The following is a 15,882-nucleotide window of genomic DNA, read 5'->3' on the forward strand; positions in this document are numbered from 1 at the left end:
CTATATCAGACAATCATAGCATTCTTACCCCCTACTCCCAGGGTAGTGTAAGGGTCCTGGGGCCTCAATTCTTTCAGAACTATTTTTCAGCTCGGAGGGCCTTTGGTGGGGCTGGGGACTTTGTGTCTCCATCATCTCTGGGGTCCTAGCTCTCAGTTGCTGGGCAGGGGTCTCTGCTGCTCCAGAACCCACTGACCCTTGACTCCTTCCCAATCTCCAAGAGTGTCTTCTGAGTCTGGGGAAACCCTCCTTCCCTCCTGGCATCCCTCACCCACCTTGTCCTCCAGCCTGAGCTCCTCAACAGCTCAGGCTTCTGGAAACAAAGTGGAGGAAGAGAAGTGTGCGGTAACAGCTTCTGCCTCCTTCCCTAGGAGGGTGTGAGGTCCACATGGAACCTCAAGCCACCTTCTTAGGAGTGGACGGGGGGAAAGGCAGGGAGGAAACACACTCGACCATCTCAGAAGGTACCACGCAACAAGCAAACTGCCTGCCAGGCGGATGTTCTAGGCTGTAGGGACGTACAGTCTCATGGAGCCAGGTGGCTGAGTTGGCAGCAGATGAGGCTAGGCAGTGCAGGGGTGCAGTCAGAGGGGGTGTTGTCTGCCAACTGAAGAGTGTGTTTACTGCATGTGTGGGCTTTGCCCATTTGGCACAACCTCCTCTCCCTCTGCTATGGGCCCGTCCCCCTGCTCTGCCCCTTGGACACACGCCCTCTGGGCCAAACAAGGGCATGTGCCAGCAGCCCAAAGTTGCTCCTGCCACCTGGGTTCCCGGCTTCCCGGAGCAAGGATGCTTCTGGAGCCATGCCCTGGTGCCCCGTGGCCCTGGTGGCTGCAGAGAGCTCTGCACAGGCTCAGGGGCTGGGAGTGTGTCTTGCTGTCAGGCCTGGGGGTGCTGAGGATACCTGTTGGGAATTTGCAAGGTTGGGGGGCAGTTCTGTCCACTCGGGCCGGAATCTGTGTCTGCGTGCGTCTGGGACTCTGCTCCCATTCCACTGCCTGCTGCCGGCTGCCGCTGGGAGTCCCTGTCCAGCATCCTCTAGCTGTCCTTGTGTCTTTGCTTCCCCAGGCAGCTGATGGAGAACCAGATTGGAGTGGTGGAGCGGGGGGCTTTTGACGACATGAAGGAGCTGGAGCGGCTGTGAGTATCCGCGGGTGCAGGCTCAGGGCGGCAGGGTGGCGCTGAGGGGACAGGACAGCTGAGCCCAGCAGCAAGGACAGGGTGCAGGGAGAGCCTGGCATGCCCACTTCCACCCCACCGCCTCCTGTTGGCTGATGGGTGCCAGGGCCAGCCACAGCCAGGGAAGTGGTCACAGTGTCATCACGAGGTGACAGTGAGTACATGGCTGGAGGGTGTCTGCACCCCACACTCTAAATGCAAGTCTCTTTGTTGTCTTTCGCTGATAATGCATACGGCAAAGACCCCACGCAGTATAGAGGAAGTGAAATTGCCTCCTATAATCTCTAGCCCAGGCATAACCACTGTCTGTGCTCCTGTGTGTGTGCGGTAGGGAAGGATGGGTATGCCAAGGGGACCGTCAGGGAGACCCAGCGGCCACCGGAGAAGCTGGGTCTTGGATGTTTGGGGCCACAGCACAGACACTGGAAGGTGATGTTTCTGACTTACATGGTTTCTCTAAACCCAGGATTTTTGCATTTGAGACTGGGCCTCGATCAAGTTTTGCATTTCAGGTTGGCAAAAATGAAAAAAAAAAAAAAAAAGGATTGTGGTGTGAATGAGGTGGGAGATGGACACCCATTCACCGGGGTCACTGGTCTCACTCTTTTGCTTTGGTTTGGCTCTCAAGAGGTGTCAAGAGTCCTAGAGTTCATGCCCTCTAAACCAGAAAGTCCATTTTATTTTAAGGCAGTTATCAGAGACGCCGCTAAAAAAATGTATATATCCAGGATATTTTTTGCACATCACTTAAACACAACAACAAAAAAATGGAGAAAGCCATGCTGGTGGAGACATAGGGTATCAAGTCATGTTTTTGAAGAATAGTTAAGGCCATTGGAATGTGCTCACAATATAATATTAAATGAAAAAGGCAGGAAGTGATGTTTATGTAAATCGCATCAACTTCTGTGTATATAGAACACAGGAGGAGGAAAGTCATTGGGAAGATTAACTCCCATTGCACAGAGTGGTGGGATATCAGGTAACTTTAATTTTACTCTTTGTGCTTATCGTTTTTATGGATTTTCTTACAATGAGTTTATAATTATAACTATAGCTACAGTTGATTGCCTGACTCTGTGCCAGACACCAAGATAAGCTCTTTGCCCTACAATATCTCATTTAATCCTTAAAACAACGCTGTGGTCAGTGGTATTTAATAGAAGAGAAACAGAAGGACACTGAAGTTAAGGCACTTGTATTATTAAGCGATTAAGAGGGGATTAGAACCCGGATCATTTTGCCTCCGAAGCCTGAGCTCTTAACGACTATGACCTAATACCTTACTTTTCTCTTTTACTTCAAAGAAAGTAGGGTATTAAACAAAGGGAGAAGACTATGGTTGTCGTCTTGCCCTCCTGCAGCCTGGAAGAAAATCAAGGCGTGTCTTTTGCGTTCTTCATTCAGGCCCCAGAGTGAGCGATAAGGGGCCTGCAGCGAGAATAGAGGACTGGTGCTGTTTGTTTTCTTCCAAAGGCTCAGAATAAAGTACACATTCTTGACCTGGCAGTGAGGGCCTGATTGGGACCCGGACGGAACCCGCCCCTGCAGCTTCAGCTCTGGGTGCTGGAGGAGGAAAGGTGGACGGTGGGGGTGGGGGTGTCAACACCCGATGGGGGTGCCCACCTCATGTCTGCCGCTGCCTCCGGGAGGGGGCAGGGCCCTCCTTTTTGAGTCAAGACTTGTCACTGCAGACTTTGTCCCTTCTGTCCTGCTCCTATACATTTCTTCCTGTGCGGGTGCCCCACAAGTTCCCAGCAGGTGGTTCTTCTTGAGGGGTGGGACTGCCGTGTCCTGGGGGGTGTGGCCCTCACTGAGGCCAGCACCCTCTCCTCTGACTTGCTGGAGACCAGTGGTGGATCCATTAATCATACAAGTTGCATAAAGCGGGCAGTTGTAAAAACTGCACATACTCTAAACGTTCCCTTTTGAGCACAAACATGGAAGTGTGCATTTATCGACTCTCTTCCCCACCTTCCCCGCCCCCCCCCAAGGCTTTTCTTCTTAGTATGAGACTGGAGTTCTGTATCGCTTCTGTCACCTACATTGCACACAAGTGATTTGCTTACAATTTTTGGTTTTGGTTTCTTTAAGGTAGAGGGAGATGTTTATTTTTTAAAATTTTTAAAAGATTTTTTATTTTTTTATTTATTTGACAGAAAGAGATCACAAGTAGGCAGAGAGGGAGGCAGAGAGAGAGAAGGAAGCAGGCTCCCCGCTGAGCAGAGAGCCTGATGTGGGGCTCGATCCCAGGACCCCGGGATCATGACCTGAGCTGAAGGCAAAGGCTTTAACCCACTGATCCACCCAAGCGCCCCATGTAGAGGGAGATGTTTAAAAGGCCCTTAGAAGCAATCTGGGTTAAGAATTCCGAATTTTTTTTTTTAAGATTTTATTTATTTATTTGAGAGAGAGAGAGAGCACAAGCAGGGGAGAGGGAGAAGCAGACTCCCCTCTGAGCAGGGAGCCCGATGCAGGGCTCAAACCCAGGACCCACAGATCATGACGTGAGCCGAAGGCAGATGCATAACCGACTGAACCACCCAGGTGCCCCCCGAGTTTTTTTGTGACCCTCCTGTCCCTGGCCCAGTGTTTTACTTAATTCAACAGCCCCTCAATGAAGAGCTTTTGGTTTATTGACTTTCTCCAAAGCCTCCAATTTGGTTTTCCCAGAGATGACTCTTTTCACATGAGTATTTTGTTCCCCTGTGTCACAGTTAATTACCTTGTAAAATTATAAGCGCCTCTGGTATAGATAGGTTTGGGAACAGACATTCTGGTTCTTGTAAGCAACTCCTGCAGGCCCGAGTGTGGAGGCAGAAGTGTGCAGTCGCGCTGGCCGCGGGCGTGGGCGTGCCATGGGCACGGAGGGGGAGTGGCACGCTCAGCCGCCCTGCGCTGGCCGTGGGGAGCCGCTGTGAATTGTGGGGGAAAGGCGCTCTTCCGAACCGGCTCTCGTACTTGGCCATGACGAGGGTGAGTTACTCACCTCTGGGCATCCCAGCTTCCTCAGCTATCACAGAGACAGCTCAGTGGACTCGGTTGACATCCTGAGCACCTATTAAGAGCCAAGCCATACGGCAAGACGCTAGAGGTAAAATTTTCCCGCAGGTTGTTGAGAGAAAGACATGGGAGGTTACCTGCGTGAATGTGAGACCTTGTCGTGCTCCAGAGAAAGACACCCACCTGTGCTTTCCCTCTGATGGTGAGGTAGCGCCCCTACAACACTCGTCCCCGTGCCTGGCACATCCTGAGGGCTAAGGACCGGTCACCACGACTGCTGTCTGTTCTTAGCTACCTGCCCCTCCTTCACCGTGCTGTGCCTTCCTTTGGTGTTCTTTGATTTTCTACTTTTTCTGGCCCTCGAATGTTTTTCCCCTCTCCAGTGTTTGCAGAAATTGAAGCTGGAAAAATGAGAAAGTCTTGGGGGAAAACAAAACAAAACAAAAACCGATGATTACCAGGCAGTGTAAATACAGAATTAATTTACTGGACAAGGTTAAGGAACTTAGAGTAATCTGATGTCCACTCCCGTGCTTTTTAAGGATTCTACTAGTGGTCTTTTTTTTTTTTCCCCAAGGCAGTGATGTGTTTCCCTAGGAGCTTGGCCTTTGGAGTAAACTTCTTCCAGCTGGTCTCCTTGTCTGCACCGTGCTGGAAAACGATGCCTTTCTCACATATCAGATGAAGGGTGACCTCCTAGGAGATAACCATAGGCCAGTTACTATTGGCCACAAACAATTATGTTTCTTCCTTCCTCCCAGCACAAGAAAGCTTTTTGCCGAGTTGGTTTATCCTCGTCCAGCGCTGTTAAAGGACACAGTTGTGTGAGATCCGAACTGTGCTGTAGCCTGTAGTGCCGAGGCTGGGTTTTATTTTTTTAAAAAGATTTTATTTATTTATTTGACAGAGAGAGAGATCACAAGTAGGCAGAGAGGCAGGCAGAGAGAGAGGAGGAAGCAGGCTCCCTGCTGAGCAGAGAGCCCGATGTGGCGCTTGATCTAAGGACCCAGGGATCATGATCTGAGCCGAAGGCAGAGGCTCCAACCCACTGAGCCACCCAGGTGCCCAGAGGCTGGGTTTTACACCAGAGCTTCTCCAGCCTTCAGGTGTGCCCGGATTGCTTGGGGATCCTGCTGAAATGGAGTCTGACTCCACTGGTCTAGGGGAGAGGCTGCGATATAGCCACTCTGAGCAACTCCCAGGCGAAGCCCCTGCAGGTAGCCAGTGGACCACAGCGTGAGCACCAAGCTTCCATACTCGCAGGGGTCCCACCCCTGGTGGGCGGGAGTTCTGTGCTCCCACGTCCAAGAACGAGCTGCTGACGTGTGGTTAGGTGTCGCTGCTTTCTTAGGACGCTGGGTTCTTTCCACATTGTATCTTCCTGTCTAGGTCACATTCCAGAACCAGACTTCCCACTCCTGCCTGTGTGTATAGAACTGAGAAGTTGTTCTGTCCCCCAGTAGAGCAATTAGAAATGAGGGACATACCAGTCATTAAAAATAAAGGGGTTGTTCTCTTGTCTGGCGCGGAGAGACATCCGCAGATTGTTGGGTGAGGAAAATGCAGGTGGCCGAATCTGTTTTCTTCTATTATTTGAGGTTTGTAAAGAATTAAGCATGCATTTTCATAAATAATAAAAAAAAATTGATAGCGCTCTTTTCATTTTGAGAAAAAGACCTAAAGCAAATAATAAAAGAAAGTTAAGTTGCCCCTGAGTTAAATGTGGGTGAAAGCAAGGAAGAATCAGAACCGTGGGGCTAGTCCTGCCCCTGCTCCCATTTCAAGTGGAGTCAGGTGTTCAGCTCACAGAGCCAGCATAGTATTTCAATCAGTGCCTTATGAATTACAACAGGTGTCGCGCATGTAACATGATGACGAGAGGAGCGTGGGCAGAAACCCTGGGTGGGGCCGACTGCCCACCACACATCGGGTCCTTGGCTGGGAGCTTCCCCAGGTGCTCAGTGACCATCCTCCCCACGTGTCGATGGCGAACTCCCACTCATAGAAACCGAGGCCCAGGGAAGCTCATTTTCCTGGGGGTAACACAGCGACCCTCTTAGGATTTGGACCTCACGCCCTCCCACTCTGAACCCAGGGCTTTCTGAAAAGTCTCTGTGTTTCCTGGACTGCGAGGCACCTTCCAACCCTTCCTTTCTTCTCTCTTTTAGACGACTGAACCGGAACCAGCTGCACATGTTACCAGAACTGCTGTTCCAGAATAACCAGGCTCTGTCGAGGCTGTGAGTGAGGCGGTGACTGATGCTTTGGCTGTGGTCTTGTCCCTCACCCCGTGGGAGGGGCCGTGTCTGGTCAGAGGGGCTGGACTTTCCAGCCACCGTGACCCCCTGCTCCCCACCTGTCCGGAATTGTGCCGGGCACGAAAGGCCAGGCCCTCCTGTAGGAAGGTGCTGCACGGGGCGTTTCTCAGTGGCCGTGCCCGCTGGGATCCACGGCTCATTCAGTTCTCTGGGCTGCCTTTGACAGTGCGGGTGTGGGAGTGTTCTTGGGAGGGGGGTTCTTGTCAGCCATGATGCCAGGCTTTCCAACCCTGCACATCTGACTCAGCCTTTGGTGTTCTGCCTTGGGTCGAATATTGATTCATTCATTGAAGCCCTTCTTGGACCTCTTTCTATTATCAGATCGGAGTCATGAGATGGGGTAGCTTATCAACCATGGCATAAGGTCATACTTTTATTTGCTGTAAATGTACTTCTTTCAGGCTCAAGGGTAGTGTCTAATTCTGCTGCTCTATGATTTGTTAAATGTGGCTATGATTGTTCTACCATTTATTTCATTTTGGGGGTCTTGGGTTGGGCAGGACTTTAGAGATTACCTAAGGAATCTCCTCTGCTGTTCCTTAGCATGTGGTCCTTCATTCTTTGCTTGGCTACCTCTAATGATGGGGAGTTCACTCCCTCTCCAGACAGTCAGTTACATTAGTGGACAGATTTGCATATTAGAAATATTTTTTTAAGTTTGAGCCCTAAATCTGTTTCCCAACAATTTATGTTTTTCTTAGCTTTGCTTTCTGTAAGCATCTAGAACAACTGTGTACTCTTGTTAGAGTAAAAAAAAAAAACATTTATTTGTTATTTATGCCAGAGAGAGTGCGAGTGCATGGGGGGGGGCAGGAAGGGGAGGAGGGAGAGGGAGAGAGAATCCCAAGAAGACTCCACACTGAGCTCAGAGCCCAGTCCCACAACCCTGTGATCATGACCTGAGCTGAGACCAGGAGTCAGACACTTAACCGACTGCGCTACCCAGGGGCCCCTCTTGTTAGATTTTTGAAGAGCTGTCTGGATTTTGAATTTTGACTTGGGAGGTTTTTGAGTCCTTTTAGATGTTGCCATTTACAACGTGAAAGACCACTGGTTGGGACCTTCAGCGTGGCCAGCCGAGCACTGTGTGCGTGGAAGTGAGCCTGCTGGTCTTGCCTGGAAAAGCTTGTAGGGCAGCACGTAGGTGGAGGAAGAGGCAGCAAGTGACTTTGACAGGCCTGAGGCGTGGGGCTGGGAGGGAGACGGCACCCCAGGACTGCCTGAGTGCTGACGGCGTGATTGTGGGTTCCTGGAATCTGGATTCAGCACAGCCAGTTCTTCGCACGTGTGTCATGATTTCCAGAGCTCTCGATGAGCCTAGTGGTCCCCAGGCAGCCCCTGTGTCTCTGGACCTGCCTTCAAGTTTTGTCTTGAAGTTGGAGAGGTGAAGTGACCTTCTCAGGGTCAGTATTCAAGTTCCTTTTGGACTCCCCGCTCAGTGCTCTTCATGGTTTCATATTTTACTGGAGAAAAGTACTTCTATGCTTTAACAAATTTAAATGACTGGATTTTGTGTGTAAAGGCTGGCACTAGGAACTCCATTCAAGGAGTGGAAAAGCCACTGAAGAGGACAGGAGTCTGCCTGACTCCTGCTCTTGGCACCCTATGGGGCTGGGAACCAGGGGAGGCAGTGGCCTCCAGAGACACTGGATGTTCTCGCCCCTGTGACCTGGGGCTGGCTCTCCTGGGGAAGGGGCCAGTCAGCAGCCAACAGAGGGACTTCCAGGAGAAGGGCACGCCTGATAGTAGGCTTGGTGGTTCTTTGGGGAGAATTTCCAGATTCTAGAGCCAGAACATTTCCCCAGTGCCTACTGCTTTTTCTTTTTAGGCAATGGGTTGGTTCCTAACTCTTGGCAGAAGATGTTTCTTATCCAGGAGCATAGCCAGATCTGGTGGAGGGAAACTATTTTCTTCAGCTCTTCTGTTAATATTTCTGAAGCTCGGCTGTAGGCACAAGTGTGGCAGCACGCAGGACTTTGGGGAGGACTCCTGTGCAGTGTCCCTGCTCAGGTCAGGCTGGGACTTGAGTTTAGGGCTGGGCCCAACCTGTTTTAGTGCCACCGGGTGCCCCTCCAAGTCAGGCCATCTCAAAAGTGCACATCCTGGGGGAAATGGTTAAACAGACTCTTTTATTGGTCTGGTTGTTTGTTCCTGGGTTTTTTACCTTTGTTGTGCTGAGGAAGGATGCAGAAGCAGGTGCTCAAAGATTTATTTGCTGATATTCTTTGTCCCAACTGCACCCTCAATCTATTGACTCGAGCATCTGGCATTGCAAACGTCTCTGATAACTATCACAGTCCGCTTGGTCTGGCCGAGGAACGCTTGGACACTCTGGGCTCTGGAAACAGAAACCCCCGCAGGCTGGTGATGGGAAGGGTGATGGGGAATTTCGAGGGCGCAACCAGCAGACTTACACGTTCCCAGGACAGGAAGTGAAGTATTGCTGGGACCAGAACGGAGAGGTGAAGGGTGTTTCCAGTTCTTTCTGAATATCTCATTATTTTCCTGCTTCTTCCTGCAGACCAGTGTCTTGGGCTTATGGGCAGCATCTCAGTTCCGCCATGATTTTGCTTAGCCCCAGTGCTGACTCCCCTCCTACTTCCTGTGACCTTGGAGTTAATCCCCGTGTCTCAGGTCCCAACTCCAGATTTCTGGGGAAAGAATCTGATTGGCTCACCTTTGGTCATGAGGGCATTCCTGGACCAAGGAGCTGGGCTGGGGGTTTGTGGGATCACCTGGTGCTGTCTTACCGGGGAGCCCACTCCTCTAGGAACTGGAGGGGGGCCACCTTCCCTTAGGAGGTAGGGCCTGGTGGTTCTGTTGACCCCCCTTTTGCTTTGAGGGATCCGTTGCTAATCCTTCCCACCTGGAGCAAATCATGGACTTTTAGCAGAGGCCATTATGCTAAATCACCATGAAACAGGTTTGAGAGAGACCAAATGTGTAGGTGAGGTGCTCACAGAGTGGGTCAGACGGCAGAGTCCATATTTGGGTTGACTTTGTGTGTGTGGCTGTCAGGTGCTAAAATCCTGGTACTGGCTATTCTTCAGGAGTATTTCCCCTTTGTTGGGTTGGTCTGTCCATTGCTTTCCATATGTGGGACCTGAGGCCCAGAGACGTGACTTGCCTTGGACCCCAGAGCGGTTTGGTGATGGGGCTGGAATTAGATACGAGGCCTTCGAAGATCCTGAAATCTCACATTTAGGGATCTAGCCTAAGGAAATAATAAAACATGAGCATGAACACATTCATTGCAGCATTATTTAGAATTTTGAAATGTAGGATATTCCTTTTTATTTTTTTTTAAGATTTTACTTATTTATTAGACAGAGAGAGAGATAGTAAGAGCAGGGAGGAGAGGGAGAGGGAGAAAGCAGGCTCTCTGCTTACGGAGGCTGATGTGGGGCTCGATCCTAGCACCCTGAGTTCAAGACCTGAGCTGAAGGCAGACACGTAACCGACTGAGCCAGGTGCCCTGAAATGTAGAATATTCCTTTACTGAAATATAGAATACTGAATATTGAAATGTATGTCCAATGTTGGGGGAACAGTTCAGTAAATTATGATATAGCTGCTTGAGGAAATATTTATATCACTGTCAAATGTGGTCTTTATGGAGGATGTAGAGTATCGCAGACAAATGTTTGCGTTACCGAAAGCCAGGATGCAAAACTGTACTGACGATAAAATCACTAAATAAATCACTGTAAAGAAGGCACGGAAAAAGACCCCAAAATGCCAACAGGGGTTGTCTCTGGGTGACTTTTTTCTTTTCTGGTTTTCCCAGATGTTCTGTAAGAAGCATGTGTGACTTTTATGGTAGGAGACCTCCCAGCTTTTACAAGCGCTGGAAAGCCTCTGTGGTTGGAGTTAAAATGAGTGCTGGCCATGTGATGTTGGAGGGCTTCCTCCAACCCCGGGGAAACCTGCTTTGCTCTTTTGTCAGATAAAGAGAATTCTGGCTACCTCGCAGGCTATTGCGGGGGTTGGAGAAAGATGTAACCTACTCTTGTGGCAGGTGTAAACTTTGTGGTGATAGATGCTCAGGGAATGTGGGATGAATCCACATGAGGACTTGTTTGGCAGTGGTCTCCAAGTTGACCTTGCACTTGAGCGTTTGTCCATCTGTCTGTTTTCATGTAGAACCATCTCGTTGCATGGCAGGGATCTCCCCCAAAAGGTTTAAATGTTTTTGGTTTTTTTTTTTTTCTCTACGAGAGGCTGTGTTTCATGAGGCACACCTGCAGAGATAACCCTAGGGGATGTGGAGGGGGGCTGGTGTGCTTTCCTGCAGCCACAGGGGTGGGGGGGGTGACCTGGGACTGGCATCACTCAGGGCCAGGAGCTGCCAAAGGGAATGTGCCTTTTGTACTCTCGGGTACTTTCCTGGGCAAGCATGAAGCTGGTGGGTGATGTTGCCCCGAAATGTTTCTTAGGGGCCTGGAGTCACTTGTGTGCTCTTTGCTTTCTTGGGGAGGCCCCCCTTAAGGGTGGGCCCTGAGTTCCCACTCAGCACCCTCACTCCCTGACCTCTTTAGAAGAGAGCGCCCACCCACCCCCTTGTCTGCGGGTAGAGGGAGTCGGAGCCCCTGCAGAAGTATGCCTATCCAGTGACATCTTCTCACTGCCTGGGTCTCCCAGGACCGTCATGAAAGGTCTCAGGAACCACAGTTGTTACAGTAACTGTTAGGACAAATGGGAGATCATTCTGTTCCAGGCTCATGGGGCGGGGGGGGGGGGGAGACAATCTTCAAACATGATCTGATTTTGTCATCAGAACATCTCTGAGGTCAGCATTTCCCTCATTTTACAGATGAAGACATGTGAGCTCAGAGGGTTTGGGACATGCCCAAGGTGCTGGGTCAAATTCAAACCCTGGTCTCTCTGATGCTAAAGCTCATCCTTCCCTACTGGTCATCCACCCCCCTTTTCTGTCCAGCGTCTCCTTACCACCCATCCTCATCTCATCTACCTACTCACCTACCCACCCACCTACCTATCCTCCAACCCCATCAATCTGTCACATACCCACCCCCCACTCATCTGCAATCCTACTTACCTATCTACCAGTTCACCAGTCAATCCATCCATCTGCCCATCTATCTCTATACCCTGTACCATCCCTCCATCTTCCCATCTCCTCCCACCCATCCTTCCATGGAACACACGCCCACCCCCTACTCCATCTGCTTACCCATCCGTTCTCCCACTCACTTACCCACAACCATCACTATTCCCAGCCAGCTCCCCACCCATTCAACTTCTACCAACCCATGTACCAATCAATCTACCTACAATCCTACGCATCCCCCCGCCCACCCATTCATTTAATGGTTTCTCAGGGCCTCCTGTGGGCCAGGCGCTGTTCTAGGTGCTGAGAACACTCGGAGGGCGCTGTGTAGGGCAGAGGGCAGGCACTGTCTCTCCGGGAGGGGAGGGTTATCATCAGCGCTTTCTTCTTCTTCTTCTTCTTCTTTTTTTTTTTTTTAAAGATTTTATTTATTTATTTGACAGAGATCACAAGTAGGCAGAGAAGCAGGCAGAGAGAGAGAGGAGGAAGCAGGCTTCCTGCCGAGCAGAGAGCCCAATGCGGGGCTCGATCCCAGGACCCTGGGATCACGACCTGAGCCGAAGGCAGAGGCTTTAACCCACTGAGCCACCCAGGCACCCCTCATCAGCGCTTTCTGAGATCCATCGGCTTGTGTCTGACCAGCAGCAGGACGCAGTGGGTGGGGCGGACTCTCCCCTGGCTGGATCGCTGTCCCCTGCGGGGGCGGCTCCACTCTGGGGGCAGGTGGCCTGGGTTTGGGGCATGCTTCATTCCCTGACAGTCGATCACAGGAGAATGTGGAGATGTTTTGTGGATGCGTACAGGGCTCAGCCACGCTTGAACCTCATGGCTCCTCTTATATCAGCAAAACCCAGTCTCCACGTGTGTTTGGGGTGGAGAACAGTGAGGGTCAGACTCTGTGCCTCTGTCCTTCTGGATCTGGGGCGGGGTCTGTGCCGTGCCTTGCACTCCCTCCTCTCACTGGTTGCCTTCCCTTCCTCGTCCAGAAGCCACTCTGGCAGCCCAGATCCTCTGGGTTTCTTTTTAGCCTTGAAACCAATATGCGTCCGGACAAGATCAACCTTTTGTGTCTCTGCTGGACGTGGAAGGGGTGGGGGTGGGTGATTAAGGGCAGCCCAGGGCACTTCTTTCCCCTTATTTATATCCCTGCTGTAAGGAGGAGCAGGATAGCTCATTAACAGGGCCCTGGTGTCTGGAGAGGCGTGGAGGTGATTTCCTGCAGGAGTCCTGTTGAAGAATGCCTGACCCCGCCGACCCTGTCTGGAGCTGGGTTTAATTAAACTGTCAGCACTGGTCAGAAGAACAAAGCCTCCCTTCCAGTCCTGGTCCCCAGCCCCCATCAGAGGCGGGAGGGCATTCTCTGCTGAAATGAAGAGCTGTTAAAAATGGATCTGTCTTGCCTCTGAGGGAAATTACCCGAAGCAGGAAGGTGACCTCGCTGTTGTGACACGTCCACTCCAGGCGGCAGGTCTGTGGAAAACGGAACAAGCCGTGCTGCCCAGGACCCTAGTTGCAGGATAAGAAGGGCTCCAGGGGCTGCCCCTCACTGGCTGGGGCCTCCTTCCTGCCAGAACCCCTGCCTTAAGGTGCTGTCCCTTACTCCCTAGGCTTCACGGTCCCCAGGAAGGACCTTCACGGGCTTTGTCTCATGAGATAGTAAGTCTGTGAGATGATTCTGGCATTAACGATGGAAAGGAACTTCCTTGGTTAGACAGTTTGGGAAGTTCTGGGTCAAATAGGGTTCTTTGTAGAGGGACTCTTCAGCCCCTCTAACCTGCTGTGTGCCTTATGAAGCACATGTATGGGGATGGGGGTGGGGGGAGGGGGGCGTGTCATTGCCCAAACGAGATCTTACGAGCCTGCAGAGCTCTGACAGTGAGGGTCAAGGCCAGCTCAAACCTTCTGACCCCAAACCCGTGCACCTACCTCTTCCCGTTAGTGCTCTGATTAGTGTGAATGAGAGTTGTCTAGGGGAGTTCATTAAAATACAGGTTATCTTCAGAGACCCTGAGTTTGTTGCTGCGGAAGGGCCCAAGAATCTGCATTCTTATCAGGCCCCTCTTTATCTGGTTCACACTTAGAGCAGCCTTGCTCTCGGCCCACTTTGAAGAGCCTTAGGTAGACACTCCTCTACGGTCAGAGCCCCCTTTTGCCCCTGCCCGGCTGGGTTCTGCTGGGGGCGGGGGCACGCTAACAAAGGCCCTCCTGAGGGCAGACGCTTTGCCTCCCGCAGCCACACCGAGAACAATTTGGGGATTATGAGTTAGCAATTATGGAGTACTCTGAATTCTCAAAGTGCTTTCCAATCATTAAATCTGTGCCTGCTGTCAAGACTCAAGTGAAAAAGGCAAGCGTCCCACTGGGCTGGCTGGGAGCCTCTGCAGAAGAGGGCAGCCAGCCCGAGACTGACGTCCTGAGTGCCAGAGAGGGCTGATGCGCCCAGCATGGTTTAATGTCCTAAACGCAGCGCTGGCCCCTGGCTCTGACCCCGCAGCTTCAGAACCACACAGGCCTTCACAAACACACGCAGCCGGGGCCTGGAGGAGGGCTGGAGGGAAGAGCCGCCGATGGGTCAGCCCCCAGGAGAATGCCCCGTGAAGGCAGAGTGCTCTGCTGGGGACATTTTCCAGGGGCTCAAAGGAATGAAAGGTCCTCTCACAGCATTTACAAAAATCATCATGGAACGCACTGAATCCATAACCATCAAGAAGATTCTGAACAGAGAAGAGTGCACATAGGAGGGGGCTACGGTGAATAACTTTTAGGAGAGTGAGGACTGTTTTTAAGCCCTTTCAGAAATTATATAAATAATTTTGCCATGCCAATAAAGAAAGATATGGTTTTTTAAATTAAATAAGGTATTGGGGCGCCTGGGTGGCTCGGTGGGTTAAAGCCTCTGCCTTCGGCTCAGGTCATGGTCCCAGGGTCCTGGGATCGAGCCCCGCATCGGGCTCTCTGCTCAGCGGGGAGCCTGCTTCCTCCTCTCTCTCTGCCTGCCTCTCTGCCTACTTGTGATCTCTGTCTGACTTGTGATCTCTGTCTGTGAAATAAATAAATAAAATCTTTAAAAAAAATAAATAAGGTATTTAAAAATACTTGAGCTATCATTCAAATTTTTTTTTAAAAGATTTTATTTATCTATTTGACAGAGATCACAAGTAGGCAGGGAGGCAGGCAGAGAGAGGAGGAAGTAGGCTCCCCGATGAGCAGAGAGCCCGACTTGGGGCTCGATCCCAGGACCCTGGGATCGTGACCTGAGCAGAAGGCAGAGACTTTAACCCACTGAGCCACCCAGGCGCCCCTCATTCAAATATTTTTTTAAATTAGTTTAATACCAAAGCAATATATAACCATTACAATAACAGTAATTACCATTTGTTAAGCTTTTGTGCACCGAACACTTTTTATGGATTTTCTCATTTTAATTGTCAAAGTCCTATGCAACTATTATCCTGTTTTACAGTGGGGAGAACTGAGACGCAGAGAGGTGAAGTAATGGATTGTGTAGCTCTTGTTGGCAGATCCAGGCTTTGAATGTAGGGCACGCTCTAACCCTCCTCACTATCCTGCCTTTCGTGATAGGAAACAGAGAAATAGAAAGAGGAAAGAGATTGCTCAGGAGTCTTCTGGGGAGGCAAGAAGTTCTGAGTTGGGCGCCCAGGTGGCTCAGTCAGTTAAGTGTCTGACTTCAGCTCAGGTCGTGATCTCAGGGTCCTGGCTGGGATCCAGTCCCCTGTGGGGCTTCCTGCTCAGCGGGGAGCCTGCTTCTCTCTCTGCCTCTCCCCCTGCTCGTGCTGTCTCTCTCTCTCTCAAATAAATAAAATCTTAAAAAAAAAGTTTTGACTCCGGTGTTGAAGGCTGTGGGAGATACGGGTGGGTGGAGAGGATGGAGTTGGCCTAAGAGCAGGGACACCACAATCTAGAGTGTTGTGTGGATCTCCGCAGAAGGCAGTGTAGACGGTCTCTGTTTTCTAGAGTGAAGAGTTTGGAAAGGGTGATAGAGGGGGCCACAGAGCGTTCTTATGAGCAGAGCAACTGAGCAGAGAGTAAATATGATCTTTCCTCAACACCCCACTCTCTCAGTGCAGGCTCCCCTCTCCTCTCCCAGTCTCTGTACCTGAGATGCGAGGGACAGATGGGCCTCTGTCCCTTCCTTGGCTTGCCTGAAATGCCACCTCCCGGTCACAATTCCTCATGTCCCCTTCCCCAGGCAGAACTGACTATTGGCTTTTCAGGACTTTCTATTTTGTTCCTTTATAACTTTTCGTGTGTGTGTGTGTGTGTGTGTGTGTGTTGTAAAATAAATATAAA

The 15,882-nt window shown here is 50.9% G+C and overlaps 1 protein-coding gene across 1 annotated transcript in view; it reads left to right on the forward strand.

The window, feature by feature from the left end:
- Window positions 1–15,882, forward strand: part of SLIT1 (slit guidance ligand 1) — a 163,302-nt gene that overhangs the window by 22,977 nt on the left and 124,443 nt on the right. Inside the window, exons 3-4 of the mRNA XM_080822669.1 lie at window positions 1,069–1,140; window positions 6,351–6,422. Of these exons, the coding sequence (XP_080678795.1) occupies window positions 1,069–1,140; window positions 6,351–6,422 (144 nt within the window). The remainder of the gene's footprint in view (window positions 1–1,068; window positions 1,141–6,350; window positions 6,423–15,882) is intronic.

Source organism: Martes martes (assembly GCF_963455335.1).
Source record: "Martes martes genome assembly, chromosome: 14".
Classification (NCBI taxonomy): domain Eukaryota; kingdom Metazoa; phylum Chordata; class Mammalia; order Carnivora; family Mustelidae; genus Martes; species Martes martes.